This window comes from Astyanax mexicanus, chromosome 2, assembly GCF_023375975.1.
Source record: "Astyanax mexicanus isolate ESR-SI-001 chromosome 2, AstMex3_surface, whole genome shotgun sequence".
Taxonomy (NCBI): Eukaryota; Metazoa; Chordata; class Actinopteri; order Characiformes; family Acestrorhamphidae; genus Astyanax; species Astyanax mexicanus.
The window spans coordinates 24,378,142-24,395,546 of NC_064409.1; the positions used below are offsets into that span (position 1 = coordinate 24,378,142).

Consider the following 17,405-nt stretch of genomic DNA (forward strand, 5'->3'; position numbering starts at 1 on the left):
CATGGCCCCTCCATGAATATTATGGCCACTTGATGGCCCCTTACTCCTAGAAAATCTTGGAACCGCCACTGTGTGCCATGGTGATTACATAGACATCATAGACAGCTCATAGATGCATATGACTCCTGACACCAAACTCTTTATCTTAATTCACAGTAAGTGTTTATAATCGCAGTCATGACCCAAGCGGAAATACAGCAATTTTGCATAATTTGTCTCTCTTAAAATATTAAAAGAAATTACAGATGGACATCTGTAATTTCTTTTAATATTTTAAGAGAGACAAATATTTTGTCCAAATGCAGAATTTAGCCTGTCAGTGCTGTTGCACATGAAGTTTGACTCATGAATGGCTCAGTAATGAGTCGGTGAGATGAATCAGATGTGAGTGATAGCCCTGTTCTAGAAGTTCATTAACTGCTGTTGATGGGATTAGCATTGATCTGGATGCTAAATGCTAGCTGGGTTGTTTTCTGTACTCTGTGTGCTCCGTACAGCTCTGCTTATTTAGCTTTTGGCGTGAGCATTGTTCTGCTCGTGCGTCCTTATGATGATTTAATGTGGTTGTCATAGAAACAGGGAGGATAAAAGCTAAAAAAGGGGGTCTGAGACTTGACTCATCTTTTCTCACGTCCTAATATAATGTGTGAACAAACAGATAGCAGCTTCTGAAGATGAGCACGAGCATCAAAGGAGCTCTGCAGGCCGTCATTTATTCTCAGAAAACAATCACAGAAACAGATTACACTGTTCAGGTTTTATTATAGAAATGATCAACATCAGCAGGTCGTCCACGTAACCAAACGTCCTGTTGTGCTGTTACAGAAGGCACATCAATTCTGGGACTAGCTCTGATTTACAGAACGGACACTGTAAGAGTTGTAATTTAACAAAACAACCCAATTTTGTTTGAAAATGTACAAAAAAAAATACATTTAAAACATTTCACTTTACATTATGATTTCTAGCCTTTAGCTGTTGAGGCTACCTACTATACAGAAGTAAACATTCTTGACCTGAGCTTTTGTTTTTCCTGAATAACAGTAGAAACATTTTTATTTTAAGCTATTTTCACTTAATAAGCTAGAGTAAAGTAACAGTGTATTAATATAATAATAATTAAATGCATAAAAAATATACATAAATATTGAAGACATTTGGCCGAAAGTGTGGACTGTTTAAGTCTGTTTAGATTTTTAAGCAGATGGACATTAACATTAACTTACTGATTCTTTTCCCTCACAGCTTTAGCATGTGGCTTGCTAACAGGCTATATCGTGGAAACAGTCAGTAATGTTAATGTGGTCCATTTCCAGATCTTGAATGCACCCCTTCACTTTCATCCCAGCCTTTTTATTGAAACAAACAAATAAACAGAGATCATTATTGCTCTTGACTGGTAAATTTGTTCATTCTGTTTTGGGCTAGGTTAATGAGAGGTGTAACCTTGGAAAAAACAATTGTTGTTTTTGACCATTTCCAGGCAGGATTGTTGTCACCTAGGAAAGTTTTTTAATTTTTTTTTTTTTTCATTCTGAGGCCTGTAAGCTAAGCAACAACCAACTGCTTGTTGTGAGCTACTTTATCTGGGCATCTTTTGCTATGCAACAAATGATTGTTGCTCTTGACCAATGAGCCAAGTCTTTTGCACCATTGTTGCTTAAGTAACCAAACATCGTTCTTTTTTTATGTTGTTTTGAGTCATTCTGTAGTTGGTAATCTAGGCAGCAGTTAAATGGATGTTGTTCTTAGTTACTAAGAAATGTAATTTACACTTATTGGGCTCATTTAGCTTGCTGCCAGTACTTATAGTGAGAAAAGGTTGTATTTAATGCTTATATGCTGTGTCTGCGGTTGTGGATCATGGCGACGATGTGAGTGAGGTCCAGACTCTTCACCATCACCTCCATGAATTCGTCATCACTGCGAGCTCCCTCCACAAACTCTTCCAGACTCAGCTCACCTGTTCACACAACACACACCAACCCGGTTTAACTTTCTGCTGCTCATACATCATACATCTTAGAAAAAAGTATTGAACTAATAAAAAAAGCATTGTTTAAATTTTCTTGCACCATTTGATGGAAAATAAATATAAATAAATGAACCCAAAAATCTAAAACTCTATTTTTTATATGGATTTTGATATAAATTAATTAATGAAATTCCTAAAATGCAGTTAATCATTTTTTAATTTATTTTATGATTTATTTTAATTTGGTAACACTTCCAATGAATTATGTATACATAATTACATTAAAAAATATTTTTTAAGCATTTTGAAATAGTTTAGTTGGGATCTTCTAGATTAAAAGATATATATATATATATAATAATAATAATTAACTTCTTAATATTTTTTTTGTTAGAAAATCTAAAAAATAAATTTAAATAATTATTATTAACAATGTATAAAAATTGAAGCTGATAGGGAAATAAAACAACCTGATTTAACATAACTTCATCTCTTTGTAGCTATTGGCTGTGGGTGTATATCTAATCACATTATGTACTGAATATTACACTCACCGTCGCCATTAACGTCAATCTTGTCGAAGACACGGTTTGTGAACTCCTCTGCAGAGAGCTCCTGTGCATCACTGCCATTAATGGCTCGGATAGCCTAACAAACAAACAATGTTTTATCATTTGTGTGTTTATTGTATTTATAGTCATGTGTAGATGTTTAATGACTGTGACAGACAGTGTACTACAATTAGTCTAATACAATTAGTTAGTATTACTATTTAGTACACAACTGGGACACAGACATAAACTTGTAAGCCATGCACTTCTTGTTTCTTGTCTTCACTCTTACCTTTATGATGTTGAGTAGCTCGTGTCTGTCTATGCAGCCATTGCCATCAACATCGTACAGTCTGAAGTACCAGCGCAGCTTGTGCTCCATCTTTCCTCTCATCACCAGGCTCAGAGCTGCCACGTACTCCATGAAGTCTATGTACCCATCCTGCAACGCAAACACAGCAGGGAACGGTGTTTAAACAGCCTGGTCCAGCTTTTTACACTGTTTACAGTAAGAAATCCTGCTCTGCAGGACAAACTTATCAGAAGCAGGTAGTGATTAGGTTTTGTGTGTATGTATATTGCTCAAGTTTCTTGAGGAATCCATTAAGGTGCTTTAAAGAACCTCCAAGAAAGCTTAAGCTGCTCCACAGTTGATTAAAATGCACATTATTTTGCCCTGTGGTAAACATACTTCTTACAATACTTCTTACACCAAACATCTCTCATTCCTATGAATTACTAGATAGCTAACTAATCAAAATAACTGTTTTCAATCTTAAACTTTTAATGGAAGAACCCCTTCTTGGACATTTTCTTCTAAAACATATTTTTGAGGGTTCCTCAAAGCACCTAGGAGTTCCTCCACGGTTTCAATCATATGATAATAGAGGTATTCTGTAATGAGAGCAGTTTATTTTGTATTTTGTAATTTTGCTATTTACTGTAATACTGTAACTTATCGCTCAGCTGTAGTACTGACTACAGAATAATGATGACATTAACTCAACAGCCTACACTGTAGCTGAAATATATATTCATTGCTTACACTTAGAATCTGTATTAAAATGCTGTGTTTTATATGATGCTCTGTAGATGCTGAACGCTAACAGTAGTCCTGGTGTTGGTGTTGTAATGGCGTTTGATCGAGTGCTGCAGAGAAGGAGGCTGTAATCTCCTTAACATTCAGCTCAGAGTGTCATCAGCTTCATCAGCCACTGAGACCAGCATTAATCACTTTCATTAATCAGGCTGCCAGCCAGGAACAACAGCCTGCCACAGTTTATAGAGCGTATTAATACATTAGTAAAATAATATACCTGTTATGATTGATAATGAGGCATTTTTAAAGATATTTGATATTTGATCAAATTTATAAAATTATTAAACGTTTTTTTTTTATCAGATTAATTCAAACTTACACCTTTGCCAAACTACTGACACTATTTAAACAAATTATATTAGGTGAATTGCTCTGTCAATATTTGAATATGCTAAGTCATTATTTAAAAATTGATCCAAATTATTATTTTGAGATGCTAGTCATGATTTAGATATATTAAATCACTATTTTATATGCTATATACATATATATATATATATATATATATATATATATATATATATATATTTATAGATATATACTAAGATGTTACTTTTTTACTCTCATATTATGCTAATCATGATGTTAGATAATGTTGTACTGTTATTTTGTTTTCTTGACATTTTAGATGATTTGTCATAATTTTAAGATCAGTGTCTAATGCTTTTGAAATAAAAATAAATAAATTAAATTGTGAAAATGTGCTTTCGCACTTATTACTGTTCACACACTGTTGTTGTATGTTAGCATAGCTAACAACAAACATACTAGCAGCATCTTGTCCTTTGCATTTTTTTGCACTTCAAAAACATGTAAGGGTCAAAATTAATTTACCTTTTACTGTAAATCAAGAAGTTATTTCCTCTGTTAAACCTTTTTGAGACATCAAATTAGCAACATTTGTTTTTAATTAATTATATAGTGTTCCAAGCACCAAGTGCCATATTTTCAGATAAATCATATTTTTTTTATGTTATTTACTCAAAACCTTTACCCTTACCATACAAAATAACTAATGGAAAATACATTTTATTAAAAGATATAAATAATGTCCTCATAATGTCCGTATATTGTACTTAAGAATCGTGTGTTACCACATAGCAGAATGTCTCTTATTTTCAAATGAAAACATAGTGAATGGTATTAGCTGTATATTCTGTTAATATACTTTCTGAATACCTGTACAGCAGACTGTAAATTCACTGTCTATTTTCAGTTTTTTTGTAATTTTCTCATTTGCCTCATGATTTTATACTAAGCTTTAAACTGAAGTTACTGATGTGACCTAATTTATTCTTAGGGAACTGTAAAAAATACAAGAATACCTCAAGAATAAATATCATATTTTAGCAGGTATATCTTTATTAAGAGCATGTGGTTTGGTGGTCAGTTTTAAAATGCATTTCTTATAAAAACAGTCACTAGTGTTGCCTTTCTTTGGTACCAGTATGGTACCAGTTCAATCCCCCTGCTCCAGCACGTGCGACGGGATCAGATTAATAGAGTGACGTATGCTTCTGTACTAACTATTTATGAATCTATGATCCGGTCTGGATGAGTTAATCTTGCAGGTAATCCCATAATTCATATGTTAATAGGGCTCAGTGTAATTAGAGATGACAGCAGGTGCTGTATATAGCTCTGTATATATTGTCATAGACTCTGATCCTCAGGTTGGAGAAGCCATGACTATTGCTGCACACTGACAGTATTGTAAACATCTGTAAATACATTTCAATAATTTCTCCAAAAAAATATATATATTTTCTTTTTTTAATTATGTATTACTGTATGCTGTGCACATGCATCATATATGTGAAATCTATCTATCTATCTATCTATCTATCTATCTATCTATCTATCTATCTATCTATCTATCTATCTATCTATCTATCTATCTATCTGTCTGTCTATCTATCTGTCTATCTATCTAGATAAATAGACAGATAGATAGTAAACATCTGTAAATAGATTTCAATAATTAAATAATCTGTCTCTCTGTCTGTTTTCTTTATTTACAATATCAGTTCTAAGGTGTCACATGTATTGTATATGTGTTGATAATATAAAGACATATATAAATATGAGATTCTTCCATATGAAAAGCAGATGCACATTATGTAAAAAATATATTTATATTATATTATATAGGCGTAGATTTATTTTTTCTTAAAATTGAACACATGCATTCTTTAAAACATGTGTAAAGTTCTAATAATCTAAGCAAGAGGTGCCTACTTTGAAGAATCTAAAATATTAAACTGGTTCTGGTTTGTCTAACACTTTTTTTGTTTCCTAAACAATTCTATATGTTTTTCTTCATAGTTTGGATTACCTTAGTATTAATCTACAATGCAGAACATTAAAAATACAGAATTTTGACTTATATATGGCATATACTTTGGATCAAAATAAATATATATACAAATATCTTTTTAGCAAATGAATTTACTCACCTTGTTCATGTCAAAGGTTCGGAACATCTGTTCAATGTATGCGTTTGCCTCCGGGTCCAAACCCCTCAGCCCGAAAAACTGCTTAAACTCGTGCAGCGTGAGCTGACCCGACGGACACTCCGTCATAAACTTCTTATACCACAGGTGCATTTCCACAGCCTGCAGGTCGTCCACGGTGGAGCCGGTAGAGTTCCCCATCACTGGAGTTGAGGACTGGAGGAGTGAGCAGAAGGAGAACTGAAGAGTATGGATCTGATCTGATCTGATCAGGAATGGATCAGTAGAAGCTCTGGAAGCCCAGTGGTTCTGCTGTGCAGGCGAAGAGCTCGCGTCTCACAGCTGGGTTACACTGGGGCATAGAGAGGATCCGGGGGGGCCACGGGGCTTTTATAGCCGTCCCAACACTTCTGGCACCCTCCCTGCTGAAAATCACCTGCAGTAATCCACCACCACAGACACCAGCCCAGGATGACCTGTCTGCGGCTTAATGAGAGTGAGACAGCAGACATGCTGACCATCAGTATAACTGACCACACCTAGACCCAGATAACCACTCATCTGGAAACTCTGTATAATATAATAGAACTGTACATAACATTATAGAATCTATATAACATTAGATTAAACCCAAATAAACTTGAAGTCAGGGGTCAGTGAGACCATCTACCTGTAATAATCTCTAAAAAAACTCTATATAACATTAGAATAAGGTCAATGATAGTGTCTAGCTGCCTATTTACAGTTGCATGAAAAAGTATGTGAACTCTTTGGGATACTTGGATTTCTGCATAAATTGGTCATTAAATGTGTTTTAATCTTATTTTAAGTTATAAGTCACAACAATAGACAAACACAGTCTGCTTAAACTAATACGACACAAATATATATATATATATATGCATGGTTTTATTGAACACAACATGTTGACATTCAGAGTGAGGTTGAAAAAGTATGTGAAGCTTTGAATTTAATAACTGGTTGATCCTCCTTTGGCAGCAAAAACCTCAACCAAACGTTTCCTGCAGATCAGACCTGCACAACAGTAAGGAGAAATTCTGGACCATTTCTCTTCACAAAACTGTTTCAGTTCAGCTATAATATTCTTGGGATATCTGAGGTGAATCGCTCTCTTGAGGTCATGATGCCACAGCATCTCAAATGGGTTAAGGTCAGGACTCTCCAGAAGGTGTATTTTCTTCCGTTGAAGTCATTCGGTTGTTGATTTACTTCTATGTTTTGGGTCGTTGTCCTGATGCATCATCCATCCTCTGTTGAGCTTCAGTTGGCAGTACAGCAGTACAGCAGTGGCTTCCTCCGTCGTGTCTAGAGAGAGCCTAGAGAGAGTAGCAACAGTGCTGATATTTCTCCATTTGTAGACTGTCTGACTTACCGTGGACACATAAACATCAAGGCTTTTAGATATTTACTTTTGTAACCCTTTCCAGCTTCATGCAAGTCAACAATTCTTGAACGTAGGTCTGAGAGCTATTTTGTGCAAGGCATGATTCACATCAAGCAATGCTTCTTAAGAACAGCAAACTCTAAACTGGTGTATGTTTTTATATGGAAGGACAGCTTTAACCAATACATCCAATCTGATCACATTGATTGGACTCCTGGCTGCAATTAGCTCTTAGAAAAGTCATTAGCGTAGGGGTTTACATACTTTTTCCACCCTGCACTGTGAATGTTAAACATTTAAAACAGCAGGTTCATGTGATTTTTTTTTATTTTATTGTATTACTGAAGTTTAAACAGGTGTTGTAATGGTGTTTGAATGACGGCTGGAGAAATAGAATCTGTAATCCTCTTAACATTCAACATGATGTGTCATCGGCCACTAATGTGTGTGTGTGTGTGTGTAAGGATATGCTGACCAACACTTTCACCTGTAATGCTTAGTCTGTCTTGCAGACAGGTGACAGAATCTTCAGTAAACATGCAGAAGCTTTAATGACTCAAGTTAATAAGTCTTTTGTCACATGTTTCTGATTTTTTTAATGTATGCAAATTAGCTGTTCTTTTATTATTATTATTATTATTATTATTTATTGAGGGAAAAGTCCATAGAAAAAGACTGGATGAATTCCAAGATTATTTTCTTATTTTCTGTGCTTGTGATCATTGTCCTGCTGCATGACCCACTGACAGTTAAGCTTCAATTCACGCACAGATATTTAATACTTAGACACGTGTGTGATATTGCATGCCATAGCTGCTGATTACTGTTGCACAGAGCCCTATGTGTGATCCTTCCACAATGCTGATTAACATTTTTGTAGACAAATTTACAATAAGAAAAACATTAAACAAGAAAGGAGTTCATGGGCGGACACCACAGAGGAAGCCACTGCTGTCCAAAAAAACAGTGCTGCACGTTTTAAGTTTGCAAAAGAGCACCTGGATGTTCCACAGCACTACTGGCTAAATATACTGTGAATAGATGAAACCAAAATTTAGTTGTGTGGAAGGAACACACAACCCTATGTGTCGAGAAAAAAAGGCACAGCACACAATCATCAAAACTTCATCCTAACTGTGAAACATGGTGGAGGGAGCATCATGGTTTTGGGCTGCTTTGCTGCCTCAGGGTCTGGACGGAATTCCGTCATCAATGGAAAAATAAATTCCCAAGTTCACCAAGACATTTTGCAGGAAAACTAACTAACCAACTAAAGCTCAACAGATGATGGATGATGCAACAGGACAATGACCCAAAACAGAAGTAAATCAACAACCGAATTACTTCAACAGAATAGTCCTGATCTCAACCCAATTGAGATGCTGTGGCCTCAAGACCTCAAGAGAGCGATTAATTCACACCAGATATCCCAAGAATATTGCTGAACTGAAACAGTTTTGTGAAGAGAAATGGTCCAGAATTCCTCCTGACTGTTGTGCAGGTCTGATCTGCAACTACAGGAAACATTTGGTTGAGGTCATTGGTGCCAAAGGAGGGTTAACCAGTTATTAAAAGCAAAGGTTCACATACCTTTTCCACCCTCACTGTGAATGTTAACATGTTGTGTTCAATAAAACCACGAAAACAAATATTTTTTGTGTGGTATTAGTTTAAGTAGACTGTGTTTGTCTATTGTTGAGATCAGAATACATTTAATGACCAATTTATGCAGAAATCCAAGTAATCCCAAAGGGTTCACACAGTTTTTCTTGCAACTGTAAATTCATGAAAAGTGTCAATACACCATGTCTGTATACCATCATCTGATGCTGAATTCATGAGCACTAATATTAGTTAATACAGGGCCTTACCCATGCTATTGTTTGTGTGACTTACTGTAATATTATTTTAAGTAAGACCCAGAACCAAAAGTCATGGGACCTTTGAATAGTATCTTCTGAAATCAAGTTTCTTCTGAAATCAAGGACATTACAGTACAGTAAGGTGCATTGCGGTGTGTAGAAGTCAATAATATAATATACAATAAAGTAAAATATATACATATAAACATATACATAAACACCAGAAATAAATGAAAATATTAATGCACATATGAGTTTATTTAGAAGTTTTATCACATTCAGTCATTTTCACAATATACAATGCTACAGTATATACTACAATAAATACAGTGATTAATCCATGGATCTGTAGTCAGAACATCGTCAGATGATAAAACTCCCTCCCCTCAGGGTAAATGGTGGGTTTAAACACACACACACACACACACACAGACAGTAAAGTAGGTACAAAAATTATTCTTTCCATAAACCATTCCATTCCAAATTCCATTGATCTTTGCCTCATAAACAAATGAAATTAATATTTAGGGAAATCCACCACGGATCATGGTTTTGTAATGATTTGTAATAATTTACAATAATATATTTGTATTAACTAATATTTGTATTTATTAAAGGATGGCTTCAGTTACTGTCTACATATTTACCATTTACCTTTATTGTCCCTACTGGGTCAAACTGACTGGAAGAGTATATGTTGAAACAGAGCAGTGCATAAACAACACATTAAAAATTAGCTGCAGAAAACATGCAAATCATCAGAAATGTTGCATAGACTCTCATTAAGTACAAATAACATACTGTAAACAGTGCTTATTTTGAAGTGGTTTTACATTTATAACTTCAGATGATAAAATAAGTATATGTATATGTATGATTGTCAATACTACAGAAGATGAGAGTGGTTCTAAAAAAATCTTAAATTCGTTACTTTTCTTTCACCTATTTAGCAGATTATCAACATTATACGGAAGGGACTGGAAATAGTAAGTATACATTATAATAAAAACATATATATGTAAAATAATTAGATAAGAGTTAATAAAATAGCCGATAAAAGCAAGAATGACAGTAATAAAAGAAAAATGGTAATTAGAAAAATGCAAAACAAGCAAAAACACCAATAAAAATAGTAAAAAATATGAATGATAGTAAATCAGATCTAAACACAGTTGTTATGAAAATGCTCTTAATGCATGATTCTGTATTGTGTTACCTAGTTATATCACAGTTATAACATATATTTACTCAACATGTTTAACTGTATATAGTGTATAATAATGCCAACACAGGGCTCAAGACTAGCTTTTTTCACAACCGTCCCAGAGCTAAGCATTTTGAAATTACTGTTGTATTTAGGTGTGTACTTTTCTGCTGCCATAATGTCATCATTTGTTTTTGTGTCTTATCTTTTTTTGCTGGCACACTAAAGTCTGTCCACATCTGCCAGTCTTAAAAGCGCACATCCAACAGTATTTCCCCTGATTACCTTTGCCACTTCTAAAGATCAACATGATGCAAGAACAATTATTTAGCCCTGTGTTAGCCCTGCGTCGTATATATATATAACAGTCAAGTGTTAGTTTGGTTAAACACAACCAGGAGCAGATATTTACACAGCTGAACATTGGACCGGAAATCTTTATATAACCTCTGTACATCAAACCTTTGAAAAAAAAGAGCATCCAAAAATAAATTAAATAGGAAACTCTGAATTTAAAATGCCACACTTTTTCTGTCCTTCATACTGCTTCTCAGAAGTCCCACATTTAATGTTTTTATATAAAATGTAGGCAATTCAACTGATTTGACTGATTCAGCTAAAAAAGTTAACTATTTAATTACTTATAATATGTCGCATTACAATATTTAACACTGTATTTGTTCAGATTTTAAATAAATTTACCAACATCATCATTCCTTCATTCCATACAAACTCAAAAGACATTGATAGTAAATAAAATTGATAGTTTTCTATACTGCAGTTTGATTTTTAATTATAAACAAGCTAGGTAAAACAAGCTAAGAAGAGTTAGTAATAAAATAACTATAATGTTAGGATCATGCACACTTGTTATTTGTGCAATCTGGTCAATCAGATTCACTCTAACAAATAGAAATGCACTGAACTCGCATCATTTAAACATCCATTCATTATGTATTAAACTGTGTATATTATGTTATTTATCTTAATCACTGACAAAACACCCTTGATTAGATATAACACAGTCCAGTCGAATGCTGCTGGGATTTACTGCATATATAGAACACAGTGTGGATGTGAGACACACTTGATATCCAGGAAGCTGTGCAATAAAATGTACATAAGGCCATTAAAACCTCCTTTAAAGCTTTACTTTCCTTTCTTCCATGTATTACATATTAAACAAGGAGTTAATATGTCAACCCATGCTATAGACTCATGCTATAAACTGGCATTTTTTGTGTATTTAAATCACTCTTTTAGACTATATCAGCATTACTTCACTTATTATATTATAATGACCTTTTCTCATCAGTCTGAATATAGAATTCATATTAAAAACCTGTTAAAAGGCCTAAAAAATGATTTTCCTTTTCTTTAAACACTCCAATGTCTGAGAAACTGGCCCTTTAACATTTACCCTTTAGTTATATTTTCACCTGCCTGACCTTTAACTGTTCATCTAAATACACAATTCATATAAAATCACCTTTAAAAAGTCTATATATATTTTTTGCCTTCAACTATAAATGAAGAAATGGTTGATCCGACACGCCATGCTCTTTTTTTTGTTGCATTTTTAGCATTACAACATTTTTTTATATTCAAACATTAGGATCTATTCTCTTTAGTTTGAATACATAATCCATTAAAACCTCCTCAGAAGTCTGTTTTTCCTTTCTAAGGAATCCATCTGACACCCTGTATCAAATTATCTTATAGCATTTTTTTACAATATCAGCATTATATTATTTCTTATATTGAAACATTATATTTTCTCATTAGGTTAAATATACAACTCATATTAAAACCTCCTTAACAGTGCTATTTTCTTTCTTTTATCTACCATATACAGTGTGTCAATCTGACAACCTATGTGCTGCATTGTGTTTATATCACGCTTTTAAACTGTATCAGCATTACACTTTTTATTATACCCACTGTTTGGCCCAAATTTCACCCAATAGCATTTATATTACTCTTACTAATATTACTTAATTATCCATTATGTTGTTTTGCCTTTAATCTAAATACACATTTTATATTAATACCACCTTATAAGCCTATATATAGACTTTGCTACTAATACAGCACATGTCTGTTAAATTTATCCCTGCATTTACTATATATCACTCCTTTAAAACCATGACCTTTGAACCCACATGTCTGAATGCAATTTTGAATTCAGATTGAAATCTTATTTTAGCAGCCATCAGTCCGACTCCGTCCCACTGCTGGAGAGCGTGTCCTTGGCAACACTGCCTCCACGTCTTCCGCTCCAGGTCCACCTGTACAGGTGCCGGTGGACGGATTCGAAGGCTGAGACTGTCCCCTGTGCCACAACAGACGTCCACCTCACCACTTCCACGAAGCAGCGGACAGAGCGGAACACACAGCCAGAAAACAGTGTGGTGTAATGGGCCAGCAGAACGCAGCTGTGGGCCAGCAGAGCAAAACTGCGGGCCAGTTGCTTCCAGTAGTTGACGAAGATGTTCACTTTTAAGTCCTTCCCACCCATTCTGGCTTCAGATCTCAAGGTCACACGTACTAGGACACACACACATATGTAGACATGCACAGTCTCCCATTGGCTTACAGGTTGGCTTGTTAGGTATTTGTTAGAGGGGTAATGTTCCTAAAAAGTGCAAAAAAGATCCCAAAACTAATGTGTAACGTGATAAATTAAGATCCAAAATTTAAATCCTTAAAGGTCTTTTTTGATGCTTGGCTGCAATCAACTTTGCTCTGCCTCCAATGTTGTAAGATCACATAAGCACAGTCTGCAGCGTAAACAACACCAATAATTTTTGAATGTATTGAGTAATGCAACTTGAGTTTGCTGTTATTCAAGGTGCATGCTGGCTTGGTGATTAGCAGGTTTGCCTCTCAGAATTTCTCAAAAGTTCTGGGTTCCAGTTCTTATCTGGGTGGAGCCTCCATGTTCTCCTTGTGTCTGTGTGGGTTTCCTCCACAAATTCTGGTTTCATGCCACATTCCAAAAATATGGAGATGAGGTCAATTGGTTACTCTGCTCTGGGTGAGTCCCCCAATGCAGTCCTCCAGGCAGACGGTTGTTTCCGATTGAGAGTACGCTCTGTGTGATTGGCTGCCACTTCTTTCTGCAACAAGTAAAAAGACAGAATATTTTTTTACTGAACAATAAAATTTGACATAAGAACAAGACAAAGGTTGAAAAACAGGAATGCCCCTGGCTCTAGCTCAACCCTTCTCTTTTGATATTGGGTGGGAGGAATGCCCATTCCCCCCATTTTATTATGCCAATGCCTGCTGTTTAAATATAATGTAATTTATTTAATTATTTGCACAGTCCTAGTTAATTGTTTTTTTATTTTTTACAATTTTCAAGTTTTACACAGTTTTCTTTTGCAAACCAGTTTAAATCAGATCACATCAGATTAGCACCGCACAATATATCAACTTAGCATTGCCCATGCAATTTTGCATATGCAATATTTACATCACAAGGTGTGCAATATCATGTACACCATAAAATAACATCATACTACAACTTTTTTGCTGCTTAAAACAAAACAAATTAAATATTTAAAAACTATTTTACTTTCCATGATTGATCCAGTATGAGTAATGCACAGAAATATTCAGCAACCAAAACGAACAATAAAAAAAAAAGAAAGAACGCAATGGTGGACAAAAGGGGATACATTTATGAAAACCTGCCCAAACAAGGTGTTTATTATATAGCTAATTGCCAAATGTTTGTATTTGGCTTTCACACCTCTCTTGTGTGGTTTGATTTTTTTTACTTTTCAGGTTGGGTCCGGATCAAACCAGTATGTGTGAAAGCTAACCACAAACCACAGTCCGGACGAAAGTACCAGAGTTTGGTCCGACCCCTTGACCAAAGAACCAGAGTTTGGTCCGACCCCTTGACTGAAGAACCAGAGTTTGGTCCGACCTCTTGACCGAAGAACCAGAGTTTGGTCCGACCCCTTGACCGAAGAACCAGAGTTTGGTCCGACCCCTTGACCGAAGAACCAGAGTTTGGTCCTTCCCCTTGACCAAAGGACCAGAGTTTGGTCCTTCCCCTTGACCAAAGAACCAGAGTTTGGTCCGACCGCTTGACCGAAGAACCAGAGTTTGGTCCGACCTCTTGACCGAAGAACCAGAGTTTGGTCCGACCCCTTGACCAAAGAACCAGAGTTTGGTCCTTCCCCTTGACTGAAGAACCAGAGTTTGGTCTGACCTCTTGACCGAAGAACCAGAGTTTCGTTCGACCCCTTGACCGAAGAACCAGAGTTTGGTCCGACCCCTTGACTGAAGAACCAGAGTTTGGTCTGACCTCTTGACCGAAGAACCAGAGTTTGGTCCGACCCCTTGACCGAAGAACCAGAGTTTGGTCCTTCCCCTTGACCAAAGGACCAGAGTTTGGTCCTTCCCCTTGACCAAAGAACCAGAGTTTGGTCCGACCCCTTGACCGAAGAACCAGAGTTTGGTCCGACCCCTTGACTGAAGAACCAGAGTTTGGTCTGACCTCTTGACCGAAGAACCAGAGTTTGGTCCGACCCCTTGACCGAAGAACCAGAGTTTGGTCCTTCCCCTTGACCAAAGGACCAGAGTTTGGTCCTTCCCCTTGACCAAAGAACCAGAGTTTGGTCCGACCCCTTGACCGAAGAACCAGAGTTTGGTCCGACCTCTTGACCGAAGAACCAGAGTTTGGTCCTTCCCCTTGACCAAAGGACCAGAGCACATCAAACAGCAGTATGGAAACAATACTGGGAATATACTGGGAACTAATTTATTTACTGTAGATTTGGCACAACTACCTGGCAGGTTAATATGAAGTATTGAGAGACTCAGGCCGCATAGCTGATGATAGGATATAGTGAAGTTCTTTAGTCCAATCACTAAACTGCAGTGTGAAACTAAAAATAAATAGACCAAATAAACACACTTTAAGAAACACACGGACCTTGGTGTGGGCTGTGGTCCGGAGTCTCGGGTGTGACTGCAGTGCGAAACCGAAACTACCCGGGCACGGTGTGAGTCGATGAACTTCGTTTCCCCTGCGCGCATGCACTTTGTGGACGGTCCCTCGGCAGGAGTCGGCGGGTCCAATCGCAGCGCTGCGCCTCGGTTTCCGGGATGTTTGGTGATGTGGCTCTCGCTCGCGGATCCTGAGGAGCGGATTGTTGAGATAGAGTGAAGACGGCGGCTCGTGCACGCGGCGGACTCGCGCAGGTCAGTGTCCGCCCGTGCGCTCTTTAACCCGCTCGGCCTGCCACGGCCGCCCGCGCGCTGCCGCCCCGCTATTCCCACCGTTTACCCGCCGTGTTTACAATCAACGCTGCGCTAGAGCGCGCACCAGCCCGCCCGCTTTCTCCAGCTGTCGCGGTTCTTCGCTCCTGTGTCCCGTGCCGGATCCGGACCGATACCGGGTCGAGGTTCGGCCTGAATTCAGTTTTGATGCGAATCAGAAGCGAAGCTCTATAATCTTTAGCTGTTGTGGAGGAGACGGCGGCGCATGCGCAGTCCTTTCGGCAGCGCTTCGGGTGTTTCCGCCGCGGCTCGGCTCTGGCGTTGTTTGTAATGGGGGCTGAACATAAAGGGGGCTTTATCTGGACAGAGTGGTCTGAAATGCACTGTAATTAAAGTTATTTACTTGGTGTAGTGGCGAAAGCGTGAGTGAAATTAGCTACTTTAGACCAGCATACAGTATAAAAGAGTGAGAGTTCCACGTGTACATGAGAGTTCTCCTGTAGAACAGCTGCTGTCAACCTTCCACATCTGTGAGGTCAGGACCTGTGGCCAGCCAGTGTTCTCTGTTTCTGGTAGTATTATCAGTATTTAGCTGGTCTACCGTGTTCATATGAGCAGTTTGACCAAAAGCTCGATCATGCTGGTTTATCAGTATCTTCACCAAACTGGTGAGGGCTGTACATACAGGGGCTTTATCTGGACAGTTGTCGACAGTGTGGTCTAAAAATGACTGTAATCTAATAAACACTATATACATTAAAGTACCATTTAAGCGTTTTGACATATCTTTCTTATTCAGCGACTTTCTTTATTTCTGTATTTAACTTATTCTCTACATTACATAGAATTGATGTTACGTAGTAAACAAAAACGTGCTTGTTGATTCGCTGTTTTATTTATTATGACTACTAGCTTGCTAGCTTGACCAAACTGATCAGTCAACCTGTTCATTTTCTGTCTGTCCAGGTTTGCCTCTGGCCTTGTTTGTAATAGGGGCTATATGTATACAGGGTTTTATCTGGACATACCTCCATCAATTCTGATTCTAAATATTTATCTCAACTAATGGTTTATTTGTAAAAGTATCACACTACACAAAGTGTACATTTCCCAGACAGGCAAATCTCCATTCAGAATGCAATGTAGTCCACTTTGTGTAGTGTGATACTTAAAATAAACCATTAGTTGAGATAAATGTTTCAACATTGTCCATTATATCTACAAATCGTTGCAGCCCTAGTCAACAAGTATGACCATGCTAGTTCACCAGAGTTGTTTGACCCAAGTCAACAACTATGACCAAACTTATTAATCCCTTTAAACACCGGTTTACCAGTTTGACTAGCTTAATGAAACCACTTGTCCGAACTTGTTGACCAGCCTAGTCATGTATGACCAAACATCTTAACCATATAGAACACACTGGTTAATTAGTATGACTACCAGCCCTACCAAATTGGTTGACCAGCACAACAAACCTGACTGCTGATTTACCACTAGTATGACAACCAGCTTGATCAAACTGGTCAACCAGTATGATCCACCAGCTTGGCATGTTGATTGTGTTGAAAAAAAACAGCCAGTTAGTCAATATCAAGTGAAGAGCTACCCTACACTG

General features: G+C 37.0%; 2 protein-coding genes and 1 long non-coding RNA gene across 4 annotated transcripts in view; 1 reads left to right on the plus strand and 2 right to left on the minus strand.

Moving 5' to 3' along the window:
- Window positions 1-1,645: 1,645 nt before the first annotated feature.
- Window positions 1,646-6,451, minus strand: guca1a (guanylate cyclase activator 1A). The gene is made up of 4 exons (XM_007232707.4): window positions 6,082-6,451; window positions 2,819-2,968; window positions 2,530-2,623; window positions 1,646-1,963 (listed from the first exon to the last, which is right to left on the minus strand). The coding sequence occupies exons 1-4, from the start codon at window positions 6,277-6,279 to the stop codon at window positions 1,836-1,838; spliced, it is 570 nt and encodes a 189-aa protein (XP_007232769.1). The 5' UTR covers window positions 6,280-6,451; the 3' UTR covers window positions 1,646-1,835.
- A 3,131-nt stretch (window positions 6,452-9,582) lies between these two features.
- On the minus strand, window positions 9,583-15,629 carry LOC125796914 (uncharacterized). Its single transcript, XR_007435825.1, has 2 exons — window positions 15,501-15,629; window positions 9,583-13,668 (listed from the first exon to the last, which is right to left on the minus strand). It is a non-coding gene; the product is annotated as an uncharacterized LOC125796914 (long non-coding RNA).
- A 41-nt stretch (window positions 15,630-15,670) lies between these two features.
- Window positions 15,671-17,405, plus strand: part of golgb1 (golgin B1) — an 87,991-nt gene continuing 86,256 nt past the window's right edge. For both annotated transcript variants that reach the window (XM_022671465.2, XM_022671466.2), the window contains exon 1: window positions 15,671-15,769. The gene's annotated coding sequence lies outside the window, so the exon portion shown is untranslated. The remainder of the gene's footprint in view (window positions 15,770-17,405) is intronic.

Bases quoted from the DNA above. Each gene is read 5' to 3' on its own strand.
- guca1a (XM_007232707.4), bottom strand. From the start codon at position 6,279: ATGGGGAACTCTACCGGCTCCACCGTGGACGACCTGCAGGCTGTGGAA. The intron at 2,969-6,081 runs GTGAGTAAATTC...TTTGCGTTGCAG, and splicing joins GAACCTTTGACATGAACAAG to GATGGGTACATAGACTTCAT. The intron at 2,624-2,818 runs GTAAGAGTGAAG...TTTGTTTGTTAG, and splicing joins AGCTACTCAACATCATAAAG to GCTATCCGAGCCATTAATGG.